This window comes from Corythoichthys intestinalis, chromosome 17, assembly GCF_030265065.1.
Source record: "Corythoichthys intestinalis isolate RoL2023-P3 chromosome 17, ASM3026506v1, whole genome shotgun sequence".
NCBI lineage: Eukaryota > Metazoa > Chordata > Actinopteri > Syngnathiformes > Syngnathidae > Corythoichthys > Corythoichthys intestinalis.
This window is the reverse complement of record NC_080411.1, coordinates 330,331-357,658: the sequence shown is the minus strand read 5'-3', so window position 1 is coordinate 357,658 and position 27,328 is coordinate 330,331. Positions and strand designations below refer to the sequence as shown.

The following is a 27,328-nucleotide window of genomic DNA, read 5'->3' as shown; positions in this document are numbered from 1 at the left end:
TTTTGCAGGAAAACCTGAGGCTGTCTGTCAGACAGTTGAAGCTAAAAAGAGGATGGATGCTACAACAAGACAATGATCCAAAACACAGAAGTAAATTAACTTCAGAATGGTTTCTGAAGAACAAAGTACATGTTCTGGAGTGGCCAGGTAAAAGTCCAGACTTGAACCCCATCGAGAGGCTGTGACATGCCCTAAAGACAGCGATTCATGCCAGACATCCCAAGAATCTGACTGAACTACAGCAGTTTTGTTGAGAAGAATGGGCCAAGATTCATCCTGATCGATGTGCCAGACTGATCTGCAGCTACAGGAAGTGTCTGGTTGAAGTGATTGCTGCCACAAAATATTTAAGGGGATGGTTCACTTACTTATTTTTCCTTCTGTTATTGTTTGCGTGCTATCCTCATTGAAATATGAAAACCTATAAATGTTTGGGTGGCTTTTGTTAAAGCAGATACTGTTTTTTCATCTGTGTGATTTTGACAAAGATCAGATCACATTTGATGGTGATTTCATGCAGAAATGTGAGAAATTCCAAAAGGTTCAGATACTTTTTCATACTATATGTGAAGCACTTAGCAAGTATACTCAGGAAAAGTGCAAGATATGTTTTATCTAGGGTAGGGTAAATTGTATCTATTCATTATGAAATGTTATTGCATCCACCTTTCTTTCATTCATTCATTTACTTCCCAGTCACATCCTTCCACTTACTCAGCATCCGTGTGTGTAGTCCAACCATGCACCGCCTGCAGACTCAGACTCAAAAGGGACTTGTCCCCCTTTTTTTCTTGCCCCCACCTTCTCTCTCTCCCCGTTTCACTCTCTCGCACGCCCGCACCCTCTCTCGTTTCTTATATGCAATGCGAGTCTGTGACGAAAGCGCCATCTCCCAGGCTGCCGGAATCGGCGTGCATTCCTCCATTCTATTGAAATAAATCCCCTATTCAGAGATGTTTGTTTGTTTGTTTTTTTAAAATTTTTTACTTCTTACGGGCAGTATAGGGGAATGAATTGATTGTGCAGCGTGTGCCTTGACTGTGGATGAGCCAAAACGACAGAGCCACACCGGACTGCTTCTGATGGTGTTTGATTTTTTTTTGTCCTGGTCAGAATGGAGGTGTGGAGTTTTGCCATCACGCCGTCTCATCCTCCATCACATATGCCGCTGAAGCTGAGGGGGATGTTCGCGTAGGAGGGTTTTATTTGCTTTATCAGCCTCTCTTGCTTGTCTTTCATCGAAAACAACAACTGGAGCTGTGGATGGAAGTGTGTGTACAGCAGTCACTCCATTTTTTTATTTAATTATTTTTTTTCACTCTTAGATTCAACAGTTTTGTATGAATACAAGGTGTTTGCCTTGTGATTTAAGAGACTAATATAAATTCTGCACGTTCCTTTTTTAAAATCTAATTTTGATTTACTTTTTTTTTTCCATTTGACATTCTCACCCCATTATTTTTTGACCGGGGTCAATGTGAAGTCTCTGAAGCCAGCAAAGATCAGGACTTGGCATCCAAGCAGCCGCTTCTACCCTCCATGTGACCCGTTTGATTCATCTTATCTCTGAAGGTAAGGCTGAATTCTCATTCACTGCACCCTATTGAGACGCGATTTATAATTAGTACATTGGGGGTAAAATAACCCAGGAGACAAAGTAAAGTTGGCAAGACAGTAGCGCATCTACTTGCAGAACCTTGGACAGCACCAGCGCATCCTTCAAGCTATAATGGGAGGCATCTGCTTCGTATCTCCCTGTACGCTCCTCAATTGAATTCATAATTGGTTATAGTCCATCCGCACAGTGTTCAGTACAACGTGTGTTCGTGGGCATGTATGTAGCTAAAAACAAAGGCAAGAAAGAATGAGATTAAAGTGGGGGAAGGTGAGCGAGAGTTCCTACATGCTGACAAAACAGCATGACTTGTGAGCAGATGCTACTGTAGTCGTACTAGTTGGACGAGCTGTCACTGCACTCTTGCAGTCATTTCTGTTGGCCGCCCACTCCTGAGAGGGTCCACCACCTGTATATATTTTCTTTGTTTGTGAATTGCTCACAAAGGTTCACTGGAACCTGGTTTTGTAACCCTTTCAATACTGACAGATGAACTAACAGATATACTCGGCTTTCCCCCCCAAAAATAATTAGCCACAGTTAATTCATGATTTATCAGGTGGGGAGCTTTGAATAGTTATTTCCTTAATAGATAAAGCTTCATTTTATGCAATAGCTTTCTGATATTTACTTTTTTTTTGGGAATGATTTTAAAGTGAGGATTCGAGAACAACGCTTTCATATCACTATATGTGGCACTTTTTAGACTTTCAATAGCTTTTTGGTTGGAAAAAGTTAGATTTGTCAGCTGCCTCCTGTGACGGTTTGACATAAGAAACAAAATATGAAGCCCTGGAAAACTTATTCTCAATTGGTTGTTCTGAATGCTTCTATGTATTTATACAGTCAATTGATGTAAATATTTACATATTGCTCATACATTCATTCATTCATTTTCAATGATCGCTGGAGCTTATTCCAGCTGATTATTTGAAGGAGTGAGGGTACACCCTGAACTACTTGCCAGCCATATCTCATCCTTTTTGCATCTTAGGCATACTGTATGCAGTTGTTGAAATATAAACATGGATGTGACTTTTGTTACATGATAAATGGAATAGAGGTGGTCATTTCAAGAAAATAAAGATATTCGTAAAGATAATCATGTGAGAAAGTTTAATACCCACCAATTCATTGTAACTTCATTGTAGTATGCGTACTCTTTGCATTTGTATTACTTGTGGTTGTGTTCCAACGGTATGTACAGTGTTACGTCATCCATATTTTATTGAATATTTAATAGATATTGCATATTCATGTTATTTGAGCTATGAGGTACTATTATTATAGATTTATTATTACATATCTGTTCATAATCAAATACTACATCATTTAATGCACCTGTCAAAAAATCATTTTCCAATTGATTTTTATCTCGCACTGTCCATTGTGCCATTTAAGAGCGCCTCCAGCAATGGTAGACAAGGCGGGACTCGGGTTCCCATGGTGACATCCACCAGTGACCCTCCGAATAACCTTGGCCCCCTGGGAGATCAGTCACACACACAATAAACTCCCCCCACAGAGCATGACTGTGTGTTTTTACTGCTGATGTTTTCAGCACGAGACCGTCGGCCATTAAAGAGCCGGAGGAGGGACTGAAGATATCCAAAAAAAAAAAAAAGATTGCAGCCAGAAGAGGAGAAGGGTGTATGAAATATGGTTCCACAGTGGTAGAAAAGCGGAGAGGTAAATGCAATTACATGTCCACTTGAGTGCTCACACAGCAGCCTTAATTACCTTTAAAACACACCACAGGGAGCGAGCTAGTGAGCATTATTACAGATCCACTGTGGTCTACATAAAAAGGGAAAAGGATGTGATCATGTTAAACAGTCGCCACCCTTCCTCCAAGCCCCCACTCGGCTCCACCCTGCCATGCTCTCTGATGGAGAGATCTCCTGGGCCAGCCGCCGGTCAGCTGACTTCATCCCACTGAGTGAGTTGGGGGTTGGCGGTGGGGGATGGTGGGGCAACAGGAAGAAATGGCACAGAAGCTGCTGCGTTACATTAGAGAGACCGTGAACCCCAGCTATATCTTTTTTTTTCAATGGGGTTTTACAGTCTATGGGCAGAGTTGCAATACCATGTTGCCAGCACAGTAAACTGTTCCAAAAAAAAAAACTGAATCGGTAAAATACTGACAGCTATGCCAAAACATAGACTTCATAATGTATTGACGGCTCAGATCGGTCATGCACTGCGCAACGCATTCAAGTAAGGGGCCGCCCACATCAAAAGGAGCTATTCACAAACACACAGCAATCTTACGCCGGATTTCTGTTGAAAAGGTACGAAAGCTGTACCGCAAACAAACAGGAAGGACTGTCGCAGGAGTGATTTGTCCGAGGATTCAAGGTGATTATTATTTTTTTTTGTACCATGCATGCATTTTGAAATGTTGTGGAGCAAAATTAATGGGAGAAATTAGCCACTACTGCATTGGCATCATAGTTCGCAATATTTATATAAAATAAATGTTAACTGCACGCTTTTTTTTGTTTGTTTTTACTTTTAACCAAGAACCAAGAGTGTTTTACGTCCATATCTATAAAGAATTCAGGGATTTAAGCATTTATTCACAAGAATTTTCACCAGAAAAGCTCCGTTTACATCAGGTGGCCGCTAGCTACATTCACTAACAGACTAGCATTGTACTTCGACATTTACGTAAAATAAACTCTAACTGCACGGTTTCTTTGCTTTTAACCAAGAATCGAGACTGTTTTACATCCATATCTATAAAGAATTGAGGGATTTAAGCATTTATTCACAATGAGAAAAGCTCTTTGTCTGTGATTGTCAAGCTCTTTTAAATGTTTGTCCCGCTTGATGGGATGGCAAGCACATATGACGCGAGGCCAACTCGGCTTCTTCCAATTTTTATTCGTTTGAATAATCAGAACGTTTGAATAATCAGAAAGAAGAATAGCAGGTTGAAAACCTTGGGGGGAAAAAAGCAAACAGTAAAAAGAGTGAAAATGTTTTCTGTACTATTTACAGTGAAATATTTACAGTCAAATAATCAAATATCGGTGTCATGAACTTAAACAATTTCTAACTTATCTTAAACTAGACCAATTGATTACTTAATCAACTTATTTCATCATCATTAATGATAATAATAGTTCAAATTCAGTCAAGCATATTTTAATATGAAGTAACTTGTCAACATTTTAACTTACAAGCTGAAATGTACTCATGCTTTGCTGAACAGATTCAAATTCTAACAGAAAATGCTTACAAAAAAAGGGCAGCCTCTCAGGCCACTCTGATCAATACCTAAATTGAAACATATCAGCCTACAGCTGCCCAACTTCTAAACTCATAGCTGTCTCACTTTTACACTCACAAAGGCTTATTGAATTCTAGTAGCCTGATTATTCATTATTTGGAATGGGAAAGCAAACTGCAACTCACCAGCAACGTCTGTGCTCTGTTGTTTGGGTGCTTACGGACACACCCGATTCCCCTTACCTATATAACAGTGTTTACATACACACCTGGCTTCCATCCCCCATTAGTGGATCATTAGAGGCCAACTTTTATGTGGCTCCATCTGGTGGCACAAGGGGTGACTACACTAAAGGTCTAAAAAGGGTGAGTCAGTGGTAAAGACAGGAAAGGAAAATTTGTGGAAAATAGAGAAAAAAATAGAAAAAGTGAAAAGATAAGCTTTTGCTGGATCGGCGAATCTTTCTTCGCCGCAACAGTGATTCCACTCGGTCAGCTTTGACAACCTCGCCAACAACGCAGGCCCCCTATTTATCGGCCCCATGTCCCGTCATACATTATGAAGTCTATGGCCAAAACAACAACAACAAGAAAGAAACCCGTAAAATAAACGTACCAGAAAATCATGGTAGGCCAGTAAAGAAATACTAATAATATATATAATATGCAACCAGTCTTGATGGTGGTGACATGATGTTCGAATCCACACTTTTATCTTGGCAGTCAATGGCGCAAACCCCTGAGCTACTCCAGATCAGTTGGATGACGTGCTGTATATGTCAAAGGTTAGAAAAGCACGGCTCACTGAGAGCTTGAAGAAGTGTACTTGCAAATGAAGCTAGACTGCTATTGGCTCAGTAGCAGTGATAGCGTTGGTTAAAAACTCCGGTTGAAGAAAGAGCAGAACAAGAAAGGAGCAATGTGACATCACCAACATCAGACCAGTTACACATATGTACATTTTGTAGTTGTTTCATTTAACACAAACAAACAAACAAACAAACAAACAATTATACAGTATAGAAATGATCGTTCATTCATTCATTCATCCTACACGCAGCTTAGCCTCAGAGGGTCTTGGGGGTTCTGGAGCCTATCCTGTTGCTTGCCAGCCAATTGCAGGGCACAACAAACAACCATTCGAGCACTTTTCTACCCACTCAACCAACTAAAAGGTGATGGTATGATTGTCTGCAACTGCCCAGTCACCATAGTAACACAGCTCTGTCAAGATATTTTTTTTCCTTCCACTATATGTTCGTCCTCATCCTCTCTAAGGTTTTCTTCCCTTATGTTTTCTTCTTATTGGGAGACTAAATGCTGTTCAAGGATTAACCATTGACTTCATAATGGTATTGAGGGGGCGCGGGGCCCATTAATAAAGGGCCTATCCCTGTCAAAGCTGACCAAGTGGAAACACAGACAAGGAGCTTTTTACACTGAAAATTATTGTGAATAAATGCGTAAATCGTTCAATTCTTTATAGATATGGACGTAAAACGGTCTCAATTCTTGGTTAAAACCAAAAAAAAACAACAACAAAAAACGGGGCAGTACACATTTATTCCACGTAAATATGTCGAATGTGCTGCTAGTTTTGAAGCCACTGTGTTTCCGCCTTACCACAACAAAGAGCTTTTTACGTTGAAATTCTTGTGAATAAATGCTTAAATCCCTGAATTCTTTATAGATATGGGCATAAAACAGTCTCGATTCTTGGTTAAAAGCAAAAAAAAAAAAAAAAAAAAAACGGGCAGCATTATTTATTTTACGTGAATATGTTGAATGTGCTGCTAGTCTTTAAGCCACTGTGGCGTCGCCTTATCACCACAAAGACCTTCTCCGGTAAAAATTCTTGTGAATAAATGCTGAAATCCCTGAATTCTTTATAGATATGGATGTAAAACAGTTTCGATTCTTTGTGATTTTATGTAAATATTGCAAAGTTCGCAGCTAATTTTTTCCATTGTTTCTTTTTTCACAATTCACGTTTTCACGTTTCAAAATGCATGCATGGGACAAATAATATAATAATTACCTTAAATCCTCAAACAAATCACTCCTGAGACAATCTTTCCTGTTTGTATGCGGTCCAGCTTTCGTACTTTTATCCTAAATCCGGCGTTAGATGCCAGACCGACATCGAATAACTGAAGTGAATTGTGGGATGGGCCCCTTGCTTGAAACACTGCGCAGTGGCTGGCCGTGTTGACCCGTCAATACAATTACAAAGTCTATGGATTAACGTTTTTCTTTAATTCAGAGCCATTATGCCTTACTATTCTCTCAAATCCAATCATGAACTCAGGGGTGAAAGGGGCGAGAACGTCTTGCCGGAAATTTAAAAAAAAAAAGGGGGGGGGGATTGGGGGGGTGTCAAACCTCCTAAAACCACACATATGCAAGGAAAACTGCTTTACGCAGTTATACCAATAACACACAATAAAACAACAGGTTGCATTACGCAACTGCATTACACTTACTGTAACACGGCATACACGAGAAACTGTTACTAAATTCAAAATTGTCTTTTTTTCAAGGATGTGCAAATTAACAAAAACACCATACATCTCCATCTCATTTTTATTTTCCGTCATTTCCTCTCATCTAAATGCAAAACCTCAATATTACCTACTTAAAGAACATACATGGGACATACATTAAAAGATAATGTAAACATGGATTTTTTTTTTTATATAATAATATATAACATACAGTACAACACAAACAAAAATAAGTACGAATGACATACATTGTTCTGAACCTCCCCATCAGAGCAAATAAAATAAGATAAAACACACCTCTTCAACTCTTTCTTTTAAAAGACCTGATCAATTTTTCGTTGCATCATCTTTTAAAAAAAAAAAAAAAAATTCAACAGACTCGTTCCTTTTTTTTTTTGTTTTGTTTTTGTTTTTGTTGTTGTGCCAGAAACGTGCATTCGAACCAATCAGAGCAAACTATCCATGCTGATCACATGTCATTATGTTGGCCAATTGAACGGACAGCTGGAGTCCAGGAAAGAGTGGTTCGCTGCGCGCACGTGCACATCAACGGCGGTCCGCTGTGTCGTCGGTCTCAGATACTCAAGCATGTTTTTTTTAACATGGAGGTTTGACAGTTCCGAATTTTATACCGGAACGGCTTTCCGGCCCACTTTCACCCCTGCTTGAACTGTTTGAAACACCGTGGTGGACTGAACAACATAATACACTGCACCAAGTATTGCGTAATTGTGGGGATTACAAGTACCACCATCTCAAAGTACTCAACAAAAAATCTCTCAAAGGTTTTATGCCCATCACTTATAGCCAACAGAAGACAAATTAAACATTTTTAAAGTCAATATTCATACTGTACGCCAGGGGTCTGCAAGTCCGGTCCTCGAGAGCCACTATCCAGCTTGTTCTCCATGTCTCCCTCTGATAAGGATCCTGATTATTTCATTCAGGTGTGTTAAAGGAGGGAGACATGGAAATCAAGCTGGATGGCGGCTCTCGAGGACTAAACATGTAGACCCCTGCTGTACGCTCTGCCTTCAAACCTACTCCTAAACTTCGTCTTCCCTGAACTCACTGTTCTAATCGTTTATACTCATCTGTAAGAGCATGCCAAAAGTATTGGCACCCCTACAATTCTGTCAGATAATGCTCAATTTCTCCCAGAAAATGCAAATGCTTTGGTAGTCATATCTTCATTTATTTTGCTTACAATGAAAAAACACATAAGAGAAAGGGGGGGGAGGAATTAAATCATTATCATTTTACACAAAACTCAGTATCGGCACCCTTTGCAAAATCATGTGACGCCTCTCTAATTTGTGTAATTAACAGCACCTGTTACCTACCTGTGGCACATAACAGGTGGTGGCAATAACTAAGTCACATTTGCAGCCAGTTCAAATGGATTAAAGTGGACTCAACCTCTGTCCTCTGTCCTTGTGTGTACCCCATTGAGCATGAAGGGAAAAAAGAAGACCTGAGGACTTGAGAAGAAAAATTGTGAGGAAGCATGGGCAATCTCAAGGTGGCAAGTCCATCTCCAAAGACAAGAATGTTCCTGAGTCTACTGTGCGTAGTGTCAGCAATAAATGTAAAGCCCACGGCACTGTGGCTAACCTCCCTAGATGTGGACGGAAAAGAAAAATTGACGAGAGATTTCAACGAAAGATTGTGCGGATGGTGGATAAAGAACCTCGACGAACATCCAAACAAGTTCAAGCTGTCCCGCGGTCTGAGAGTACAACAGTGTTAACCCATACTATCTGTCGGCGTCTGAATGAAAAGGGACTCTATACCTAGGAAGATCCCACTTCTGACCCAGAGACATAAAAAAAGCCAGGCTGGAGTTTGCCAAAACTTACCTGAGAAAGCCAAAACAGTGTTGGAAGAATGTTCTCTGGTCAGATGAGACTAAATTGGAGCTTTCTGGGAAAACACAGAGTTTACAGGATAAAAAAACAAGGCCTTCAAAGAAAAAAACACGGTCCCCACAGTCAAACATGGCAGAGGTTCCCTGATGTTTTGGGGTTGCTTTGCTGCCTCTGGCACTGGACTGCTTGACCGTGTGCATGGCAATATGAAGTCTGAAGACTCCCAACAAATTTTGCACCATAATGGAGTGCCCAGTGTGAGAAAGCTAGGTCTCCCTCAGAGGTCATGGGTCTTCCAGCAGGACAATGACCCAAAACAGACTTCAAAAAACACTAGAAGATGGTTTGAGAGAAAGCACTGGAGACTTCCAAAGTGCCCAGACCTGAATCCCATAGAACACCTGTGGAGAGATCTGAAAATGAAACCCTTCAAATTTCAGAGACCTGGAGCAGTTGGCCAAAGAACACTGGTCTGAAATTCCATTTTAAGAAACTAATTGATGGGTACCGGTTGTTCGCAGTTATTTTGTCTAAAGGTTTTGCTACCAAGTATTAGGCTGAGGGTGGCAATACTTTTGTCCAGCCCATTTTGCCCAGTTTTGTGTAAAATGATAATGATTTAATTGTTGTTGTTTTTTTCATTGCAAGCAAAAATAAATAAAGATATAACTACCAGAGCATTTGTAATTGCAATCATTTTCTGGGAGAAATTGAGCATTATCTGACAGAATTGCAGGGGTGCCAATACTTTTGGCCAGCAGTGTAGATATCTTAATAACATACGTGACATACTTCTGTCTAAATATCCCAAGTATAAACAATTATGACCAATACACCCTTTTCATCTCTTTGTACATCTGACTTTAATTTTAGGAGTCTCACCAGCCATGAACTTCACCACACGTCACTGCAATGTCGATTTTTTTTTTTTTTTTTTTTTTAAATGCGTGGATAACACAAGAAATGGGTTGGCATTCACTCTAGAAACACTGTTATTTGTATTGAAGCAATTTAAAATTCCATTTAACATCATTAAATAGGTCCCATTTAGAGTTAAATTATATTGGTTAATGCATGTTTCATGTATCATGAATATCCATGCCCAATCAGTATGAATTATGAAGCTTTTCAATTCAGATTTACTGCATTTTTTCAAGATAAATGCAATTTTAGTTATGGTTATATGAAATTAAGATATACAATAATCAAAAGGCAAGGATAAGAAACAGCACAGGGGGGGAAAGGGCAAGGCCAGGAATAAATTGCTGCAAAAACCCAAAACATAGACCCCAACCCTGTTTTCTTCTGTCAACATATGAAATTTGAAAGAAAAATGATTTATATATAGCCTATTTCTGTTCCCAGGGGATTCCACTGTAGTGTAAATAGTCACCATACTGTATAGCCTCACCACATTACCCTCACAAAACTACAGTCACTATAGTGATGACAGCGCATTTCTTTTTCTGAAATCTGACTGAATTCTCCGGAGAACACGCTCCAACTTGATAGACTTGGACTCATGCGCAGCGCAGCATTACACGGACTGTTGTGTTACCTCTTCATCTGCGCATCACAGGCATTGTCTTTCGTGGCTCTTACCACCGTTCAAAGTCATGTCGAAACAGATGCCTCGCGGTGCTCCCTAGGGCACGGATGCCTTGCGCCAGCTGAGCATGGAAGCGAGAGACCAAACCGACAGGAAACCACCTGCTTAATGTGTATACATTAGGGAAGACTTTTCCAGGTAGGAGGTCATAACGGCGCTAGCGGTGTCACAGCAAACAGCGCCCACTGTTTCTCTGGGGTACATTTAACTGATACTGAACTTATAACCCAGGCCTGTTATGGAATACTTTTTTTGTAGGCAGTAAAAACAGGTGGCACAGCGCATATATTGGCCAATAAATACTACTACTTGCAAAGAGTTTTGTCTATGTAACCTACCAAAAGCTTTCGACGCAAAACTGACTTATCAGCACGTTTTGTCCTCTTTCAGAAGCACCTCGCGATGCCTCAGGATACCATCAAAGCCCTGTCGAGTAGTACAGTGGTATGAAGAAGTATCTGAACCTTTTGGAATTTCTTACATTTCTGCATAAAATCACCATCAAATATGATCTGATCTTTGTCAAAATCACACAGATGAAAAACTGTCTGCTTTAACGAAAACCACCCAAACATTTATACATTTTCATATTTTAATGAGGATAGTATGCAAACAATAAGTAAGTGAACCATCATATTTAAATATTTTGTGGCCTCCCTTTGGCAGCAATACCTTCAACCAGACGCTTCCTGTAGTTGCAGATCAGTCCGGCACATCGATCAGGACTAATCTTGGCCCATTCTTCTTTACAAAACTGTTGTAGTTCAGACAGATTCCTGGGATGTCTGGCATGAATCGCTGTCTTCAGGTCATGCCACAGCATCTCAATGGATTCTGGACTTTGACCAGATCGTGTATTTTGTCCTTCTGAAACCATTCTGAAGTTGACCTACTTCTGTGTTTTGGATCATTGTCTTGTTGCAGCATCCATCCTCGTTTTAGCTTCAACTGTCTGACAGATAGCCTCAGGTTTTTCTGCAAAACTTTTGAATTCATTCTTCCATTAATGATTGCAAGTTGTCCAGGCCCCAAAGCAGTAATGCTCCCTCCACCATGCTTCACGGTGGGGATGAGGTGTTGATGTTGGCGAGCTGTTCCATTTTTCCTCCAACCATGACGTAGTGTGTTACTCCCAAACAATTCAACTTTGGTTTCATCAGTCCACGAAATATTTTGCCAAAACTTCTGTGGAGTGTCCGAGTGCCTTTTTGGGAACATTAAATGAGCAACAATTTATTTATTTTTTTAGACAGCAGTGGCTCCCTCCCTAGACTCCTCCCATTAACACCATTCTAGGCCATAGTTTTACATATAGTTGATGTGTGCAAAGAGATATTGGACTCTGCCAGTGATTTCTGTAAGTCTTTAGCAGACACTCTAGGGTTCTTTTTTACTGCACGGCCAGTCCTTGGGAGAGAAGCAACAATGCCAAACTCTTTCCAATTGTAGACAACTTCTCTGACTGTCGATTGATGAACATCCAGACTTTTAGAAAAGGTTTTTTTTTTTAATCCTTTTCCAGCTTTATACAAATCAACAATCTTTGATCGCAGGTCTTCAGACAGCTCTTTTGACTGAGCCATGATGCACATCAGACAATGCTTCTCATCAAGACATTTCTTACCAGGTGTGTTTTATAGTGGGCAAAATGTGGACCTAAAATGTTTGGTAAAAATATTGTTTCAATTGCTCTTTAAGTCTCCTTAGGCAGAGGGCTCACTTACTTATTTTTCCCCCTTCTGTCATTGTTTTCATGCTATCCTCATGAAAATATGAAAACCTATAAATGCTTTGGTGGTTATAGTTACACTGTATTTTCATCTGTGTGATTTTGACTACAATCAGATCAAATTTGATGTTGACTTTATGCAGAAATGTGAGAAATTTCATACCACTGAAAATCCCTAGTGCCCAAGAAGTATTTCGAGGTTTTCTGTGTCAGGGAGAAGTTTTGCCAGGGTCTTTAAAAGAGGTTGTTTTGAAAGAGTCTCTGCCGCCACATGTCAACGCACACTTGGGGTGCTTTTTATTTCTTCTTCTTTTCCAGTCAAGAAGACCTTTTTTCAAGGGTAGTGTTGGCTTTGAAACATTTGTCCATGTTTGGATGGATTATAGTTGGTTGCACATGCTTTTGGGATGCGGGAGTTAACAGCTAAACTACCCAAAGAAAACCCAAGCTTGTCTGATTAGAAAGTCTACACCCATGACATCTGTATAAATTTAGAACAATGAAAATACTTGAACAATTTCATTATGTTCAAATGCCTTCTTTTAAGTCTACTTTTGTTCTTGTAAACAACATTCAAAGTTTAAAAGTGCACACATTAAGACTAACCTCAGCTCTACCACTTTATTCTGCGTAGGCAGCAAGTACGAGTGACAAAATATAATTACAGGCAATTATTTTCCGATGACTGGAGAGGGAAAGGTCATTTCTTTCTGAGAGGCTTGTACTGTAACTTTCACTGTTGACCATGACTTGTAACCAGGAAAGATTTCAAGATGACGTGCATTTCATTTATACACTATTGTACAAAGCTTTGTTAGTGCTGCCGAATTTCCAGTATTCATTGAAGTCTGGCTTGGTAGCGTAAAGAGGCTGTTCTTCTTCTGTGGTCATAACGCAGCAGTATGGAGTGACCGCAGAGCTGCAATGAGACAGTGTCAAATGTGAAATGTGACTCCGAGCCAGGCTGAATCAGGTGACGACGCTGCAGTCATGCGGACAGAACATCGCATTGTGTCACGGCTCAAAGGTGTCAAAGCGGCCGTGTCAATGGCTATTTTTCGTCTTTAATACAGCCGTTCCAATTCTGTGATTACCACATGTTTAATCATTAGTTTGTCATTTCGTCAGTTCTAGTGAGCCTTAAATATGCTCACTGGCCACTGAGGCATTCAACTACAGTAGCATATGATGGAAATTGATCAGGTTTGTTTTCAGAAATAGAAAACTAAAGATTAATAGGTAGGCAAGAAGTGCTTTGAATAAAAAAGTCCAGTGAAAGTAAATTAATGAATATGCTCTACATTAGCATTAAGACATTTTTATGGAGTTTTTTTATTTTTATTTTAGAAAGTACTACTTGTTATCACTTGGTGGTAATTCATTTTTCCCATCTAATACTCTTAGTGGTCTGATAATGATCGAATGATATATTGTAGACTGAATGACTACGCAGGATAAAAAGGTTGTTGACGGACACTTTCTGTTTAGGAATACAGTGGTACCTCTACTTACTAACGTCTCCACATACAGAATTTTCAGGTTGAGACACACCTCAACGGGAAAATATTGCCTCTTGTTACGAAAAAAAGAAAAATCAGGATACGAAAGGCAAAAATACAGTATAGCTGATACTCGCAGCTCTCAGGGTTTACTGAACGTAACATACATAGCTGCTCTGCCATTGGCTATTGCCTAGCATTCCTGGCATCCAGTTGGCTAGGAGGGACCTCTACTGTATGTCTATGTGTGTATCCCAGCGTCCTCTTCATTAACTTTTATTCTTTTTACATTACGCGCAACTCTGATTTTATGTTTATTGTGCAATAATCTTAATTGTAACATGTATTTGTTACAAGGTTATATGCATTATAGAAGATTTATGTCTGAATTTTGGAGGTTTTGGAACAGATTATGCCACTTACATAGAAACGCGTCTCTACTTACGGAATTTTCAGGTGACGAAACTACTTCCGGAACCAATGACTTTCGTAAGTAGAGGTACCACTGTAGATTTCATTTCTATTCTAAGAAGTCGGTGACAGCGGATACAGCAAAGCTGTACAGTTATTGACAGAACTTGTCCCTGCTGCATGCACACGAGTGTGTTTGTGTGTTGACAACCTAAACTTGTAACAGCGCCAGTCTCATTGTTCACCACCTCGCAAGTGTTCCCGCCCCGCTCCGGTTGAGAGCCTGTCAGCGGCCATTATTCCAGGCAAGACCTCTGCTGTGATCTCTGCCATGTTCCATCAAAGCGGGGCGCGTTATTCCCGTGTTGTTGTCTGAGTGCATTAGAGGCGACCGAGGATTGCCGCTAACCTCGCCTTATGATGGCGGACCGACACTAGCAGAAACGAAGCTATTACACACCGTGCAGTGTTTACACACGCGTGTGTTATGTGTGCATTTGAATAATTAACACTGTGGAAGTGCTCTGATCAGGTTAAAAAGGCCTCTCGAGACCTGCTAGGATACAGTGCACAGTAGCTGAGGCTGCATGCCTGTGTTGACAGTCTTGACGTCTATATGGTATGTGTGCGTGTATACAGTATAGCATGAGATGTGGTGCGTGTTGTTACAGAAAGAGATGGCACAGTGACAGAATAGTTAGCAAGCCCGCTTCACAGTTCTGTAATCAAGGGTTAAATCCTGGCCTCTGGGCTTCCTGTGTGGGGTTTGCATGTTCTCTCCATGCCTTTTCTATGTGTCCTCTGGCTTCCTCCCAAAGCGCTTTAAAACACTAGAAGTACCAAAAAAAAGGGTCCTCTGACCCTAATCAGCATATCTTTTGTGAGCATTGAGGTCCTCATTATTTATTCCCATTCAAACTAGCAAAACCACAGGGTTGGATTGCTCCAATTAGCATCTTTAGTGTTTGCAGGACAGGGCTGCCTTGGCTTTGTCGAACAGTGGACCGACTGCTCAGGCAGGCAATTGGGCGGACAACCTTTTTACATCTTCCAAAAGCTGCAGATTGCCTACAGTTCAAGGGACGGTGTAGTAAAAAAACAAAACATTTTTTATGTGGTGACATATGACACTTCGCCCTTTTCCCGGGGCTAGGTGTTAGAGATTGTTGCCGAAGCCATTTTTCCTTCTTTGCACCCGCATGAAAGTGAGCCAATTCCTTTGCAAGACCCACCAAGAAGTCCACCCGTCTCTCTTGCCTTCCGGTGCATGCCTGATCAGTGCTGCCATGTCAATTATATTGTAGAACACGGCGACCGGCCATATCCGTTTTTGCCAAAGCCAAGGGAGCCCTGGATTTGCAATTATTCAAGATGCCAATTGCAGCTATCCAGAGTGAAACCCCCACCTTCACACCTAGGCAGCAACTCCACTGGAGTGTGAAGGGGAGTTGTGTGCTTGATTGCTTGTTTGAGTGGTCTATTGTTTGAACCACCCAAGACGCCTTTCTGGTCTTTTGTTATAGCCCAAAAAACCCCGGGACGTCAAGTGTTAAATTCTCCAGTCATGTGATTATAAGCATGAAAGGTTGTTTGTCTGTGTGCCCTGTGATTGGCTGGCGATCAGTTCAGGTTGTACTCACAGTTCAGGTCCTGCTCATAGTTCTGGGATAGGCTCCGGCTCCCCCCCACAAACCTTCGTGAGGAAGGATAAGAGGTACAGACGATCAACGAATGAATGAATTACACAAAGATGAAGGGTTAAAGATGAGCTCCACTACTAACGAGAAAAAGCTCAATATACCACCAAACAATATACAAAGGGTTGACAGACTTGTCGACTGTACTGTTAAGCCAGACTGCCGGAATCGCGCCAGCCATACCCGGGTCGGCGGGACCCCGGCAATCTGGCCCAAGACCAAACTCCACGCATTCACCTTAGTCTTAACCCTTTGTACTGACTCCATTTTTAAAGCTGGAAGATGGCTCACTGAGAACAAGTTGACAATTAATCCTGGTTGACAGCGATCAAACAGCAAGGCGAAACAGACACAGACTCATGCGAGGAGGAAAGGTCACCTTATCACATGTCAACAAAAGGTTCCCGAGAAAAAAATGGCACGATTAGTTAAACATTGTCTTTTGAAGGCTCTCGTGGGGCAGGCTGTGGGCTGAAGAAAGGGTGTGTTTAGGCGTTGTTTAGGATTATTATCTGTTTGTGGATTGGACAGGAGGATTCGGGAGTGACTGTTGTCAGGGCAACGGGGGTTGTGGATTTTGCCACCTCAGCGTCAAAGGGGCTCTTGGTGTCTTGTCAGTCGTGTTATCACTTAGATATCGGGCGTTCACCGCTGTTCCTTGTGTTGGGATTGGGCGTCCCGCCATTTGTTCTGGACAGTCTGGAAGAACTGATTGCGGGAGTTGGTGCGTCAATCTTGCTCATTCAGTTGAATGACGCACACGTTGGGCTTCCGTGATAAGAAGGCGTCATGTATCTTAATTTATCTATATTCTGCTTGTTTTCCTTAAACTATGGTATAAGTGCTATTTATTTTATATTGGGTGTGTTAGAGTAATACAAATAGTCAAACAGGAAATACGAGAAACAATATTATTCCCTGATTGATTATATTAAGTGTGTTAGAATAATGCAAACAGTTAGACGGTGCCTACGAGAAAAGGTACTATCTCCTTCCTGCTGCACAATGACATTTTGAGCTTGAAATCCACTATCCCAAATGATGTGGGTTTATTTATTTATTTATTTATTTATTTATTTATTTATTTTGGCCATTGCACTATTTGAACAAACTCGTGTTGTATTTCTAAATGTGCTGCTTCAGTAAGTAAGTTAGACCCTTTAAAAGAAAACAAAAAGGCAGGCTCTTTTCGCTTTTTACTATTTTTTTTTTATTTATTGTTTGCTCATTAGGGTTGAGACGCTTTCAATTTCCCACCATGCAGACCCTGTTGCTGTGATGCACCCAAAACCAAGAAAGGTTTGGTACGTTGCACAACCGTTACCTGCCTGTCACACCAAGAAAGAGGGGTTCCACCCCCCCCCCCCAATCTGGCAGGAAATTGCAACCAATGTTGAAGTAGCAACGTTTTAGCATGTGTTTCTGCGCAAATGTTGTGTATGAACTAATTATAGTACTGTACTGTCAAACTATCAATGACGTAGTCAGGACATCGACTTGGCTTTCATCACATTAGTGTCACCTGAAAAGAAAATGGTGCAGCCCCTGCCTGCAATTTACGATGTGCCCTTCAAAGAGGCTATATGGGTCTCATTATTATTCTATAGTTGTGACCATACTAGCATACTCCTTAACATAGTGCAAATCATATTTCTACTAATTTTAGCTCATTCGATTTTGTCATCAACATGCTGCAAATAAACTGTGATGAGTTTGAAGCAAGTGGAACATTAATTCCCAATTTTTTATTGTGGAATTTCCATGAGGATGATGGCGAGCCTTATTAGCATACCGCAGGGACTCATTTGATTTTGCTTTCACTTTCCCTTATTCAAAGTGGTGAAATTCAACCCAACTAGGAATCATGTCTTCATGTGATTGATTTATTTAGTCACACTACCATTATTAGCTGATGGGGGATAACACGATCAGAATTTTGCAGCCATCTCATTTAGTTGGAAAATGCTACACGTGTTAGGGCACAGGTGTCAAACCGGTCCTCAAAGGGCCGCAGTGGGTGCTGGATTTCATTCCAACCAAACAAGATGAATACCTTTTCACCAATCTGGTGTTTTACAAGCGTAATCAGTTCATTGCAGTCAGGTGCTGCTTATTTTAGCAGAAACCTCATTGGTTGAACTGTCTGTGCTGGATCTGTTGGAACAAAGACCAGGACCCACTGCGGCCCTTTGTGGAATCGGTTTGACACCAATGTGTTAGGGTTTGTTTCCTCTTAGTGTGGCTTGTCCCCGTGATTACCCATTGATTTCACCTGTTCTGCCTGCTCCTTGTGTGTTGTCCAATCTGCTGCCTCTTGTGTCACCCACCTGTGTCTCATTGTCTCGTTACCCCATGTCTGTATTTAAGTTCCCCATGTACTGTCCTTGTCTATTTGTACGCCCAAGCCCTCGTGTTCAAATTCTTTCCTTAAAAGTAAGTTTTGATACCTTTTCGTTTGATTCACTGGTCTTTTGTTTTGAACTAACTGCTACTAAAGCATTTTCAGGTCCCATACACCCTGCCTTGCCCTGCCTTTTGTTTTCGCTGCGATTGAGACCACCTCGCCCCTAAAACCTGACAACACACGCAGTTCAAAATATTAATTGGCTTGATCACATTCATCAATACTTTGTGTTGCATGTTGGCAACCCCCCCACTATGTACGTATAATAGATTGAACTACTTTTCAATTAATTAAATAAACAAACCCTGTTTCACACCTGCTACGACCTAAATCTTAAGCTAAAAGTCATTGTTCTTTGTTTTTCCTCTTATTGATCTAGTTGGTTTGCAGTTTGGATTTAAATTCATCTGAACTACTGCCTTGGGGGAGCAGTTGTGTCACGTTAGTGGACCGGGTGCATTGCTTTTGTTGCCTGAGCCATTATAAGCAGATTGGAAAGGAATATACATTAAAGGGCAGCAAAATCAATGCGAACTGTATATGCGGATGTAATAAATAACATGCAGTACATCCTTTGCCACTGTGTTTATTCTAAGGTTGTCTCGATGACATATTTTCATATGTAGCGGAGGGGGGCACATCCAAATGTAAAATATTTATATATTACAGACGTTATCACTCTTGCATGATGCTGTCTTACCGTTAGCTTCCCATGAAAGGTACCATAACGTTTTTTTTTCCCCCACTTCTGCTGTTTCCAGTTGTGTTGCCAGACAAAACTTTTTCTTTTTTTGGGGGGGTGGGGGGCAATATTCATGTAAATATTTGTTTATTTATTTATATATTTTTTTGAGTAAAATAATCCTCTTTTTCATATGATGCTGCTCCCCTTAAAGCAGGGGTGGGCAAACTATTCCACAAAGGGCCGCAGTGGGTGCGAGTTTTTGTTCACACCCATCATGAGGACAGCCTTTCACCAATCTGGTTTCATACAATCAGTAGATTGCAGTCAGGTGCTTCTTCTTTCCGCTGAAACCTCATTGGTCAAACTGTCTGTGCTGAATCAGTTGGACCCACTGCGGCCCTCGAGGACTGGTTTGCCCACCCCTGTCTTAAAATGACTTGACTTTTTAAAATACTTGATTAATAATAACCCTGCCCTTTTTTTTTTTTTTAAGCCCACACGTGTCATGCACTGGTATGTTTAGGGGTCCACTGACAGTGTACTGGGCCATGCTATGCCCCTGGGCATAACTGTTTTTGCCCCTTAGTCAGAATTCCAACAACAAATGAATCGCTTTATCATGTTTCATTTCCTCCCAGAAACTTCATTCCTTTCTGTCCCTCTTCTTCATTCCATATCCAGTCATCAAATCTGTCTGCCTCTCTTGCATTCTTCCCCACTCTGTTGTTTTTTCAGCATATCATCTTGATTGCCTGTAATCAAGTATTCTCAAACAACTTCCATTTTTTTCCCTTCCCTGCCCCAAATGCTTTCAAGTATGAGCTGACACAAGCGGGCATCACTTGCCAGATGATTCTATTACATTTATTTGTAACAGCTGGATAATTCAATAAGCGGCGCCGAGGTGACACTCTGGTGTAATCTACTTGATGGCGCCTCTCTATTGTGAGCCTTCTGTGCTCTCGTTATTGTCATCCAGGTCTTCACCTCCTTCCTCCTCTTTTCTCCATGCAGGCAGTTGATGGAGAGCCATTCGAATGACAGCCGGGACAGTGGTCATCACTGGCGGAATCCTTGCTACAGTCATATTACTTCTTATTATTGCAGTACTGTGCTACTGCAGACTACAGGTGAGTGTGCAGTATGGGCATTCAAAGCACAGCAGTTTTAACAGATATCGCTCAGATTATTGTTCATCCATGTTGAATTAAAGTGCATTTATGGGATTTCCCGTTTTGAGCTTCGCCATTCTTACTGGAATAGATTACATGTATTTGAGTACATCTCGTAGTACTTTAATACATTTGATACATAAAGTATTTTACACATTTTCTGGAGAATTTCAGTCAGTTTCAATGTATTCAGGTTATATCTAAAGGTACAAAGTAACTTTTAAGAAGCATTTGAGTGCATCTAGATGTGTTTCACTCACATTACCTAGCCCTAGTAGACAACTGCACTGGTAATAGTGAGCCATGTATTTTTTTTTAAGATGGTACTTTGTGTCAAATGTTTGACAAAAACTGATCTAAAATATGCCAATACAACTTAAATGAGTTTCAGATATTCACATTTGGCGAAAATGAGTAGTCCGATATCAATGAACCGATTCATGTCACTGTCACAAACGTCGCAATGATTATTGAGCGCTAGTAACCGCAACCTTCTTGGAGAGAATAATTCTAAGTGTTGCTGTTAGAAATTGAATTCATTGACACCAAAGTCAAACATAGGGTACAATTAAGATGAAATGCATCCGCAGGCTGTTTGGTTTAAAGGTAACAATGGGTAATCATTAAGACTGGCAATTAAATCAAGGATATTTCATTATCAAGACATTAGAAATGAAGCTGAGTGCACTAGAATGAAAAATGAGCTTGCCAGATTGTTTAAAGAGAATGCAGACTACAACTTAAATCTGAACTCACCCAAGTGTGTTTGCATAGTTTTCTATTCTTCACTCATCATTGTACAACATTCTCTTTTCCCATATTGTCACCTTTTAACACTGTGTCATTTCATATGAATATAGGTTACACTGATGGAGAGTAATTTGTGTGCAAAAAAAGAGAAAAAAAGCCTAATACCTGAATCGTGAGGATAGTGTTCTCCTAATTGCTCGTAATAATGCCACCGACCTGCATGTTCTTCACCCTAAAGCAATTTGCTAAGGTTGTCTGCAAGCAAAGGCAGCAGTCACTATATTATCCTTTCTATTTAGGGCATATTACGATTGTTTCATTTGCGAGAGAAAACCACGTGTTCTTTATATTGCAGTTTTATATTAGCCCTCAGGATGCATCTACAAATTAGATTGTGTGAGTTTTAAATTCTGTGCATGAGGTACAAGCAATCTCAAAAACAATTACGTGTGAATGCTTTGAGATTATGCGTCTGAGCTGAAATACAGTACATACAATGAAAGAAGTCAGGACAAGAAGTCTTGGTAAATTTCTACGAAAATAAACTGTATTCTCTAATTTATTAAGCTAGGGACCATAAGTGGTGACTTGATAGAATAGGGCAAGACTGACTATTTGCTACTGAGCATGGAACATCGTTATTCTCCTTTGGTAGCAAACACGCGGAAAGAAAGAAAGTGTGGCCACTAGTTTTGTGTGACAATAGTTAGCCAGGTAATGCGCGGTGCCTAAAATTAATTAACCGAAGCCATTTTCAAGATCTTAAAAAAAAAAAAAAAAAGGAATAGATTTTAAAAGAGTGAAATTGTGGCTTTGTAAAGCTACAAATCAGATTCCAAAACAATTGGAATGTTATCCACATTGTGAATAAAAACTGATTAAAGTTATTTGGAGGGGCCAAATTTTTGTTTCTATCAATTGTATAATTTTAAGGGGACATGATGTTGATTTTCAAATCTATGCTGTCAACAAGTCATTTTGGCTCAAGGCCATTTTGAGCACTGTGAGGCATTGCGTCTTCTGCTTACAACGGTCTATAAACATCTGAAGACCGAGTTTCTCAAGTTTAGAAATAGGAATGATGTCATCTAAAACAACTGTCTTGGGCCCTCTTTGTCGTACCTCTTTATGATGTGCCAAATGGTCTCTATAGGTGAAAGATCTGGATTCCAGGCTGGCCATTTCAATGCCTCTTTCTTTTGCCTCAATAGCCATCGTCTGGTAATTAATGCCCTGTGCGCTCTGGAATGATCATATTGAAAAATGCTAGGTCTCCTCTGAAAGAGATGTCTGGATGGGCAGTTTAGAATGAAGGTTCAGCGTTGTAAAAGTGCATTTCAATTTGTGTTGACCATTTAGGTCAAATGGATTTGGGAGCTTTATTCCTACTGAAAAGACTAGCAATTAGCAATTCCAAATCCTTTGATTGGCATATGCTAGTGTGAACACAAGTCGTGAATCTGGATTTTGGGTGGAAGTCTCAACTTCTAGAGTATGAAACATAGGTCTTGGCTTTTTTTTTTCTTTCCTTTTCTCTAACCTATGCCGCCCCATCGCCAATCCCGGCACCTAGACGCCCCACTCGGGTGCGCCCAATCACATCCAGCTGCGCGCGAGCCCCACCAAACCTGCAACAGCCACGCAGATAGGGGCTCTCGGGGAGCATATTTAGATATTTTACTAGACGAGAAGCTATATATTGTCGGTTGACAAATCTGAATGTGATGTTTACAGCAGAATATTCCTGTTCTGTTCTTTAACATTTATTCCTCGTCTGTCCATCTACTATGTAGTATTACTGCTGTAAGAAAGAAGAGTCCGAGTCGGAGGAGGAGGAGCCAGACTTCGCCGTGACGTCGCGCCTGCCGCCGGTCCACTCCAACCACAACATTGTGGCGGCAACGGCCGCCGCCGCCTCCTCCTCCTCCATCCCCAATGGCCCCGCCCTCTTCCCCACCCCGCCTCTGGCCCGGAAACTGACGCGCTCGCAAACCTTCTGTCCGTCGTGCACCCACTACGAGCTGCCCTTCTATCTTCAGCCGCCCGCTCCCCCGCCCCACCACCACCAGGCCGACGGCCTCAGGAACGGCGGCGAGCGGGTCAACTTCCGTGGCGTGCCGCCGCCCCTACAGCAGCCGGACATGGAGCTGCCCGTGCCGGTCAACATTTCCAACTACCGGAAACCCCACTTGGCCCGTTCGGTGACCATGAGAGACATGTTCACTCGCAGCTGTAGCATCAGCACTGACGTTTAGCCGAGCCCGCGGACCGCACGCAAAGACGGATGGCCGCGTTCACATATATTCAACTCGCTATCATTTAACGCGGTCTGCTTCGGACATTCGACTGGCTCTCAGGACATCATTTCTTGCGTTCAGGTCTAAGAACTGGAACGCGACACCGAGTCCGTGAATTCATTCGCTGAAGTATTCAAGTTGTTATGTAATCTGTTGGCTCGGTAAGGCTTTTGTAAAAGATTACAAAATGTCGGGCCCCTCTTCTCCGGGAAGACATCACGGTCAGGTCAGGGATTTCTCTCTACCATAGCTGCTACAAAACAAAGTGAAATGTGATTAGGCGCTGTGTTTCCCTGTCATAGAAGGATGTGTCTGCTCTCCTCCATGCACCGATTATGGAGATTATGAAACGTAGTTCAGCATCATTGGGATGGGGGAGCCTTGTTTTGTTTTTGCAGATAGATTAAACTTCCGCTGTGATGTCGAAATGACATAAAGGGCTCGTAGAAGACAGAATTCCTTTATTTCTTTTCCCAACAATATTTTTCGTGTGCTTTGTAGATGGATCTGTCCAGCTCACAGGACTGTGAATGTGAAACAATATATTTCGTCATTCAACACCTTGCAAAAATGGAGTAGGAAATGCTACACCAAAAATGTGATCCCATTCAAAACTATATATAAAATTGCCCCCCAAAAAAAACGGCACACCGTGAGCCAGGAATCATATTTAGTGGATTTACTGTATATAGCAAGAAGCCCCGTCAGTATCTTTAAGTGATTTATTACTGCAATGAACTATATTTGGATAAGGCAAACAACCTCGCATGGATGCAAAAAATATATATAAATCATATTTTCAAACGTATAGGGCAAAGACGTGTATTTTGCAACTTCATAGCGAAATCAACCGTATTTAGTAACTACTTTGGAAAAAGTCGAGAAAGTACATTGGTTGTTTTAGCTAGGCCAAGGAACCACAGTTGTTAACTTTAGACGCCAGCCAACCATGTTTACTAACTCTAGGCAGGGAAAATAAGTAGTGCATTCCACACAACCTATATAAGAATTCAACTCTACATTGCACTTTCTAGCCTGGCAATTACAATACATTTTGAGAATTTCAAACAATATTTGCAGTATTATTTGTTTTCCATTTAGATGGTGTTACTGGTGGGATACATTTTGAGAATTTCAAACAATATTTGCAGTATTATTGGTTTTCCATTGAGAAGGTGTTACTTGTGGGAAAACAATTACACAAAACTCAGTATTGGCACCCTTTGCAAAATCATGTGACGCTTCTCTAATTTGTGTTTTCATATTGTGTTTTCATTCGTAACCCCCATTTTTGGGGGTTACGAATGAAAAATCCTTTTGTATGAAATCCTATCCTCTCATGGGAATTCAGCCGTTATTATTTTCTATTTTTGAATGACATGACCCACGTGCTAATCGGCAGCAATAACGGTGAATAGGTTTTAAGAATGACAGCATTTCACTGGTTCCCATCATCAACAGAATTGATGAAATGACAAGTTGTAATTATTCTTATCAAAGAGATGCCACTCTCCTTTGCATCTTTGCTGAAACTTCTCGGACTTTGCATTCATTCATTTTCCATTTTCTGTCTGAATTCTTTTGATTTGTTGATCCATGCTCTGAACATTAATCAAGCTTTGAAGCCAATTCTCTTAATATTTAACAGGCTCCTTTCTCTCTCAGACTAAGAAGTATTCCTACTCTTGACCAGCCTTGTTGGAAGACTGCCGCTCGGACTAAGAAGCAGCGGCTTTTGAATTTGGATGGTCTTAATGAGTGGAATTAATTACGGCTTGATGATGAGAGGAAGTGAAAGCGGGCGCGTCTACACTGGACACACTTCCCCTTTTCAAATGGATGCTATTGTATATCCTCTCTCTCTGTTTATCACCATGACCTGGCAAGCTCATTTATTTTTCCAAAGGATCAAACATGGAGCGATCGACGTGCTTTCCTGTAAACACACACGGCAAACTTTCCTTGTTAATGAAGCGTCGCACGGGGAAGTAGGAGACAAACACTACTCTTGTTAGCGTTATTCGAATGATTAAACACGCAAATTCAGTGTTGCTTTTATGTTTGGTTTCGAGAAGAACAGCAGACACGTTTCTGTCCTTGTTTTAATGGTTTACTGGCTAACGGACACAATGTTGATAATAAAATGGTGTGAAAACAAAATATCAGCCATGACATTGTTTTCCATTCAATTCCAATTAGTGATAATCTATTGATCATTAGTGCAGCTGAATACCAAAAACAAAAAGGAAACCAGTACTTTTTCTAGTTTTGATTCACTGATCTTTAGATACAAGTAGAGTATTTGGTCTGGGTACAACCAAGGGGGTGTGTTAGAAAGATTTATTGAAACACTTGATCGTGAAAAAGGAGGTAACAGAAAGGGTCCGGGACTGAAGGTGACAGGGATTCAAAACAACCCATAGGCTAACTGAAACCATGGGAAGAGGGCTTTGAGAAAAGGGTGAAAACGGAAACACTGTAGCCGCAGAAGGTAGAGGGGATACAGATGAAAACTGCAATAAGCAAACTAAGGGGCCGTTTACATGGTGACGCACTGATGGTGTTGCGGAACGGCCTCGCCTTTACACGGTGTCGGCGAAAACTCAAGGTGAAGACGCACACTTCTGATTCTGGCCTCCAAAGCGGAAGGATTCCATTGCTGCGAAACCATATGAATGGAACGTTCTCGCTCCGATGACGTGAGCACTCACACTCGTCACCTTGGGCATACGCAATTTCAGCTACTAAACATTCAAAATAGCAAAAATGTTGGCATTAATTGACTGTTTTTATAATAATTGAATATGTTTACTTCGTTTTTAATTTAACTAGGTTTTTGTGCCTTTTGAAGCAAAAGAGGAAAAAAACGCTTCGAGTGGGCGGGTATGTCTTCCAGGCTGAGGAGTTTGTTGTCAAGGAAGTGCATCATTGGCGGTCGCCTTGTATAACTGCACTGCCCCCTAGGGCCCGGTATGAATATTACATTGTTTTCACACGGAATTGCGACATCGTTCAAATGCTATTTTTAGACTGTGACGTCGCCATCGTAACACGGAAGTGGGTCATTATAGACACGCCCTCGCGTACAATCCGTGTTATTTCTGCTTGTTTTCTCCCGGTAATCTTTCAAAAAAAGAACATGCTGAGGAAACACTGCTGCTATGGAACTTGTAGAAATGACTCTAGACATTACCACATATGAAGGATGTTTTCTTCATACGTTTCCCGAAACCAAAAACGCTGAGGAAAAAAATGTGAATGGATTGCGCAGACGTCCGAAAGACCAGTTTAACACCAGCAAGGTGAAGCCGTTCACATTTCATATGCATTCAACATTTTGTTGTGAGCCATGGTCCAACAAAGGACAAAGAGGTAAGCCATTTTGATATTTTGACTTATTTTTAGCGTGGCGTTTTGCCGTGCTGCTTCTGACAATGAACGACCTGGAAAAAATTAAAATGGTATCTGACTGCCGCTGCTGTTACCTTTTCTGTTGTAAAAACAACTTCAGTAAGGAGAGAGTTTGAATAAATTATAGAATTAAGATTTGTTATTAATGAAAAAATGAAAAATGTTTGTTGGCTGTCACTGAGTAGCATTTGCGATCGCTACACAAAAATAGCAATATAAATGACCCCCAAGAACACTCAGAGATGTAAGACAACCAGAAGATATCATATATAAGAAAGACAGGGCGTATGGTGAGAATGGGCAGATTGTTGAAACAGGAGAATGTCATTGTCAGTGGCGTAAGGCAATGCGCACAAGAAAAAAGTGTCGATAAAAAAGCTAACTCTGGATCAGGTCGGCTCTTTTTCAGCCCACGACACTCAAGCCACCTCTTTAACTGAACA

The 27,328-nt window shown here is 40.9% G+C and overlaps 1 protein-coding gene across 1 annotated transcript; it reads left to right on the top strand.

Annotated features, from left to right (window-relative positions):
• The first annotated feature begins 857 nt into the window (after positions 1 to 857).
• Positions 858 to 26,936, top strand: fam163ba (family with sequence similarity 163 member B, genome duplicate a). Its single transcript, XM_057818087.1, has 3 exons — positions 858 to 1,572; positions 20,270 to 20,385; positions 22,971 to 26,936. The coding sequence occupies exons 2-3, from the start codon at positions 20,293 to 20,295 to the stop codon at positions 23,430 to 23,432; spliced, it is 555 nt and encodes a 184-aa protein (XP_057674070.1). The 5' UTR covers positions 858 to 1,572; positions 20,270 to 20,292; the 3' UTR covers positions 23,433 to 26,936.
• Positions 26,937 to 27,328: the final 392 nt, after the last annotated feature.